The sequence below is a fragment of the Sinocyclocheilus rhinocerous genome, unplaced genomic scaffold (genome assembly GCF_001515625.1).
Source record: "Sinocyclocheilus rhinocerous isolate Xijiao unplaced genomic scaffold, SAMN03320098_v1.1 scaffold433, whole genome shotgun sequence".
Lineage (NCBI taxonomy): Eukaryota > Metazoa > Chordata > Actinopteri > Cypriniformes > Cyprinidae > Sinocyclocheilus > Sinocyclocheilus rhinocerous.
The window spans coordinates 164,141-170,620 of record NW_015627897.1 but is presented as its reverse complement, the minus strand read 5'-3'; the positions used below and the strand labels follow the sequence as shown (position 1 = coordinate 170,620).

Below are 6,480 nucleotides of genomic sequence, written 5' to 3'. Positions count from 1 at the left end.
ATAAAAAAAAAACATAAAACCTAAAAAAAAAAAAAGTCATTATTTGAAATAAAATAAATGTTAACTGAAAAAAATATGCATGTTTTTTTTTTTTCAGCTATTTGCCAAGGCAACATTTTACATTTTCATTTAGTTTAACTTTATGCACTAAAATAACTGAAACTGAAAATACAAAAATAATTAATTAATACTATAGTATCTCAGTTATACTAAAGCAATTAATAACAATTGCTTACAGTCAACTGATCATGTGCAAAATAAATCCATGTGATCAGACTCGTATCACCCTCTAGAGGTTTATTTTGCAATGATGCCTAGTAAACTGTAGGTTATCTTACTAACTACACAGCTATGTTCAAAATAAATGAATAAATGCACGTAAAATTTATTTGAGTTGAAATTAATTTAAGATGTGACCAGCACCAATATGTAGAAAATCATTTACCTGCTTCATACAGTTTAGCATCACTTCTACAAAAATATTGCATTGCAAAATGATTCACCATTCAGAATCAAATATTAGCGCAGTATAAGAATTGTTTAAAATTTGCATTAAAGTACGCAGCTGCATTTCTTCGCATTTCCTCTGCTGCTCTGTAGTGGCCAGGAGAAGATTTACGACATCATTTCCGAAACCATTGCCAATGACTTTCCGCTGTGGTTCAGTAAAGTGATGAGTTACGTCACCAGTCCAGTGGTGGTGCTGCCCGCTCTGCTGCTACTCTTGTAAGTAGGCCTACTTCTCTCTACACTGGCCTTAATTACCACTGAGAAAAAAGCTAGAAAAGGCAGTCTTACCAACAACAAACAGACGTTCGCTTGACAAAGTTTTATCTGAAAGATTAGCTTCTTCTTAGAATGTTCTGTGTGGTTATGCATGGCTACTAAGGTGTTTTAGGAGATCTCAAAAGTCTCTTTTATTCACCAAGGCTGCATTTATTTGATCAAAAATAGAGTAAAAAGAGAAATATTGTCAAATATTATTAGAATTTAAAATAACTGTCTTCTACTGCAATATATTTTAAAATGTCATTTATTCCTGTGACGCAAAGCTGATTTTTCAGCATCATCAATCCAGTCTTCACTGTCACATAATTCTTCAAAAATCATTTTTATATACAGTACTGTGCAAAAGTCTTAGGCCACTAGTATTTTCACCAGCTAAAAATGGTTTAAAGTCAGTTATTTCTATCTTTTGCTGTAGTGTGTCAGTACAAAATATCAGTTTACATTTCCAAACATTCATTTGCAGGTAGGTCTCTTGAAGCATCTTGGAGACGTTGCCAGTTTGTCTCAGTTTGTTCTGTTTCTTCATGTCATTCCAGACAGACTGATGATGATCAGATCAGACCTCTGTGTGGAGCACTGGCTGTTGTGCAAACAAAGATCTCACTGGATTATTACAATCAATGGCAAAATGAATGTTTGGAAATGTAAGCTGATATTTCCTACACTACAGCAAAAGATAAATATACACTCTTAAAAATAAAGGTGCTTTAAAAGGTTCTTCAGAGCGATGCCATAGAAGAACCATTTTTGGTTCCACAAAGAGCCATTCAGTCAATGGTTCTTTAATGAAGCATCTCTTTCTTAACTTTTTATAATCTGAAGAACCTTCTTTCGCCACAAAGAGCCTTTTGTCAAACAGAAAGGTTCTTCAGATGTTAAAGGTTCTTTCTGGAACCATTTAGACAAAAAGGTTATTCTATGGCATCCTGAAGCAATTTATTTTTAAGAGTGCAACTGACTTTAAACAATTTTTTTAGCTGGTGAAAATATTAGTGGCTTAAGACTTTTGCACAGTACTATATATACAGTATATTATTATTATTTTATTTTTTTTTTTTAGACAAATAGAATGTAAATAAACCTTGCTGACATTTTTGATCAGTTGAATGTGTCCATGCTGACAACTATAAAAAAATGTTTTTAAAAATACTGACCCCCCCTTAACAATAAGTGGGATATATGGTAATGTAGGTGTTTTGCATAGTGTGCTGTAGGAAAAACACAGGTTGATTCAATTATGGAAGAGCATAGCTTCATTGCTGCTGAGTTTGGAGGATGTAGACTGAAAACTTTAGGATTTACATTTACAAGTTTTTGGCCTATGGTTGGAGAGTTAGAAAAAGTCCTTACCCCTGTATGTAGGCTACAATATCAGCATGTTGGTTTTGTCAAGCCAACATAATTCGACCAGGCAAGCAGGACACATGCCTTCAGTTACTCAACCTTGTGCTGTTCGTCGCTGTCTCTTTCAGCATGCTGATCTACTACCTCCAGGCCATCGCTAGATCACTCAAAGTCAACAACAGCCAGCTGAGACTGCAGCTGCAGACCGTAAGCACTCGAAACTGAATATCATCATGATGTATTTCAGTTCATTTAACAGATCCGTGATTTACAATAAGGAACCCGAGCGAAACAGGATGAGGTCTTTGGATTTCATATAATCTAATTTCTCCAGCAGTTTATTTTATAACGCTAATTAAATCTCCTGTTGCAGGAGAGGACAGACGACAAGAAGAAAGTATTTCAGTTAGCTGCAGGTACTTTGTCTATAAACTAACGTTTCGGGCCCATTTCAGCCTGCTGAGCAGTAACGGCCAAAGTTATGTAGGGGAGAGCGGGGCACAAAGTATAAGGTTCAGAGTATAATTTTTTTATCCACAGTAATTTCACACTTGTCTAGTACAAATATGTTGCTTTGTTTCATAATTACAGTGTATACATTTTTCTTTATTTACCCTCAAAAATTGGAAGTGAAATGTGACAACATGCCCCATAGGTGGGGTACATTGTAACAGCTGAGGGGCACTTGTAACATGACCATATGACAGCTTAAAATTGTATTTGATCGCATGAAAAAAATATACAAGACAAACTAAAATATTTTGTCAACAAAATAAAATAATTATTTATTTCAAATGATGAAAAATTTACTTAAGCCAGAAATATAATTTTACTATGGTAAAATAAATGTTCAGCGATATCTTCAAAAAAATCTTTTGAATTTTGGTGCGCTTTTTTTTATCTAGATAATGTTGATATGGTAACTAGTAAATGCTGTAAATTTGGTTATGCTAGCATGTGTGGAAATATTTAAACCACATGTGTTACAATTACCCCGCGTTACTTTGTGCCAAGCGCTCCCCTACTCACAATATATAACGTCATAAGCCAATATCAGCTTGTCACCAGTTGGCTGGACATTTGGGTGTGTAAATGTGTGATTTACAGCGCGTCTGCAGGCACCTGAGGGCAGCGATAAAAAGCCGGAACAAGAGAGCGACATTACTAGTATGGAGTCGTCCGCCCGCTCAGCCTCTCCTCAGCGCCGCAACGGTAGCGTCACCAACTTCGAATCTCCCGTCCGCATCGGCAACAGCATCCGAACCATAACGCAGTCGGCTTCACGGCCGGACATCCCTAGAGCCGCCGGAGCGACTCAGAGCCCCTCTGTTCCCGTGCGGCAGAAACACAAAGCAGAGCCTGTGGCCAGTAGGTCTGTGCTGATCTGTGGCTTTATATTTCGCTGCTGCTTAGCTTCCATACATCTGCAGTTCATGAAGCTAGCTTCACTGCCCTCCATTTCTGCCCATGTAGTGCTTTCAGAATGTACAGCAACCCCTCAGTTCCTCAAAGACAAGTACGACGAGCGGAGTACATACCCATCAGGTTTGGTATATTCATGAAGTTTGGTTACGAAAAAACATAATTCTGCAATTTCGTTTTTACCTATGAGGGTAATCTATTAAAGCAGTGTTCCAGTATTCAATACAAATGAAGCTCTATCAACAGCATGTAGATTACTGCAGAAAATAATATCGGTCCTAATTTTTTTAAAGGTAAAAATAACGATTGCAGTTGTGTTGTAACTAAAATTCAAATTATTAAAATATTTTTGTAAATTGAAATAGAGCTGAAATAAATTATAAATATTGAATAAAAGACTAAAATTTCTCAAACTAAAATAAAGCGCTAAATAAAAACATTAAAAATAATAAAAATGACACAATCACATAACAAAATTATTAAAATTTAAATACTGAAGAAAAATAAATGCTACTTCAAAAAAATACAATAATAGTATATAAATAATACTAAAATAAAACTGGATTACAGTAAGGTGGGTAAAGTAAAATACTACACTTGAAACACTGTTTCAAAAGCACAGCCACTATATTTAAACATTATAGGTTTTGACATAATGTAAGACTAGTGTGACAGAAGCACTTGCTGATGTTGTGTCCGTGTAAAGTAATGTATCCAAATATTTAATTTGTCATACCGTGTAACTTCAGCTTGATATGCATAAGGATGCATAAAGCAAACTGCACTGCAGGAATTATGTCAGTAAATCATAACCAGAAGTTCATCCACTTAGAAAATTAATCCCAGCTCAAAAAGTATAATTTAGACTGCTTTACTGACCAAACAAAAAACTGCAGTAAACACTTTATGAATAATTAATGTTAAGTGCTTTAACAAAATACAAACTTTATATTTCTGCTTTTGAACCCTTTAGAACACTGGCTTGCTTGACTTAAATTGTTTATGTGCATTACTGTAAATGTGCATTTTTAATTTATTTATTTATTAAACTGAGGGACAAGTCAAATAATCCTTCTCTCTTTCTATACTTTTCTGCATTTGATGTTATACTTATATTATACTTGGCACTGTGTGTCTCATGAAGCATTGACTTCGGATACATTGCTTGTGATGTTCTTTCTTTGTAGGTCGCTTTGGATAAAAGTGTTTGCTAAAATAATAAATGTAAATGTAGATGCTGTTCAAAGAGCTTCACTTAAAAAACTAATTTAAATATCTATCTGTATCTGTACCTTTATATATATTGCTCTATCATATCAGATCACAGACAGGGTCATTAGTGCTTGCACTTTGAGAGTAAAACTTCATTTGGCTTTTTTCATTTCATAAAATGCAATGCACTTCATACTACTTAATTAAAGGAACTATTCACTAAAACTGAAAACATAGTCATCATTTACTCATCCTCATGTCATTCTAACCCTACATTATTTTCCTTTTTCTGTGAAACAGAAAGTGAGCTCTTAAGAAGAATGTGGGCAGATTGCTTTCATGGTGCTTTTAGTCCTTGACAGTACAAATCACCATCCATTTTTTTTTTTTTTTTTTGGCTTAACATCTCCTTTTGTTTCACAAAAGAAAGAACAATAAAGGTTTTGGAACTACTTAGTAAATGATGAAAAAAAAAGAACTGCAGTTTTGGTTGAACTATTCCTTTAAAGGGGTCATACGACGTTGATAAAAAAGAACATTCATTTGTGTATTTGGTGTAATGCAATGTGTTTATGCGGTTTAAGGTTCAAAAAACACATTATTTTCCACATACTGTACATTATTGTTTCTCCTCTATGCCCCGCCTTTCTGAAACGCGTCGATTTTTACAAAGCTCATCGGTCTGAAAAGCGAGGTGTGCTCTGATTGGCCAGCTATCCAGTGCGTTGTGATTGGCCGAATACCTCAAGCGTGTGACGGAAATGTTACGGCCCTTACCATACTGTGATGCCGTGTCCCGGAGCTACGAGACAAAACCAATCAAACCCATTACAAACTAGGCATTTGTTGCATCCAGTGGGGACATAATTACTGATTATAATGACTTATACTGTCTTTTTACGCGTTGCCATGTCTGCATTTACGTAAACATAAAACCATGTTATCGTGATATCAATTTTGGCCATATCGTCCAGCCCTACTTTAAATATGAAAACTTTAAATATGAATACAGGCTGTGAGTCAGAACAGCCGGCATTAAAACGTGTCTGTCCCTGTTTTTATACAGTCTGTGGTCTCTCCTCTCACTCAAACTGTCCTGTGCACTCGCAAATCTCTCTATGCTCATGCCCTAGATATTAATTCTTTTCGCACCTAATTTAAACGTTGTCAAATGTTATCAACCTATCAGATTTCAGATGGATCTGTAATTTCTTTATAATTTAATACTACCAAGTCATAATAATCAAATATTAGAAATGAATTGGGTGCTTGGATTATTTGTAAATAACCTAGTTTAACAGTTTGGTCAAACCCCTCTGAGCGATTTATCTAACCACAAACAAAAAAGTAGGCCTATATGATTCTTAAAGTTCATGTGGTCATATAGCCTATTGTGCACTTGGATTTAATTATATATATATATATATATATATATCTTCTGATTAAGGACAGATTTAGATAAGGGTCAGATGCACTATACCCTATATACTTAAGATGTGGAGACCATATATAACACTATAATGAATTTCCCATATTTGTCATAATATTACTACATTATATTATATGGGTTTAATGCATTTGCATATAATGTAATTACATGTAACTTTAATATAACTGTATAGTCACTGTTTGAGAGTGCCATTGAATGTGTAGCTATAGGGTTTTCATGAAAAAAAAAATCTAACTAAAATCAGAACTGAAAACAAACACTGG

General features: G+C 34.7%; 2 protein-coding genes across 2 annotated transcripts in view; both read left to right on the top strand.

Moving 5' to 3' along the window:
- LOC107736984 (transmembrane channel-like protein 3) overlaps positions 1-730 on the top strand; it is a 20,521-nt gene extending 19,791 nt beyond the window's left edge. Inside the window, exon 18 of the mRNA XM_016548373.1 lies at positions 601-730. Within this exon, the coding sequence (XP_016403859.1) occupies positions 601-730 (130 nt within the window). The remainder of the gene's footprint in view (positions 1-600) is intronic.
- A 1,296-nt stretch (positions 731-2,026) lies between these two features.
- The window catches only part of LOC107737009 (transmembrane channel-like protein 3), a 6,346-nt gene continuing 1,892 nt past the window's right edge, over positions 2,027-6,480 (top strand). Inside the window, exons 1-4 of the mRNA XM_016548407.1 lie at positions 2,027-2,066; positions 2,183-2,340; positions 2,507-2,549; positions 3,241-3,505. Of these exons, the coding sequence (XP_016403893.1) occupies positions 2,027-2,066; positions 2,183-2,340; positions 2,507-2,549; positions 3,241-3,505 (506 nt within the window). The remainder of the gene's footprint in view (positions 2,067-2,182; positions 2,341-2,506; positions 2,550-3,240; positions 3,506-6,480) is intronic.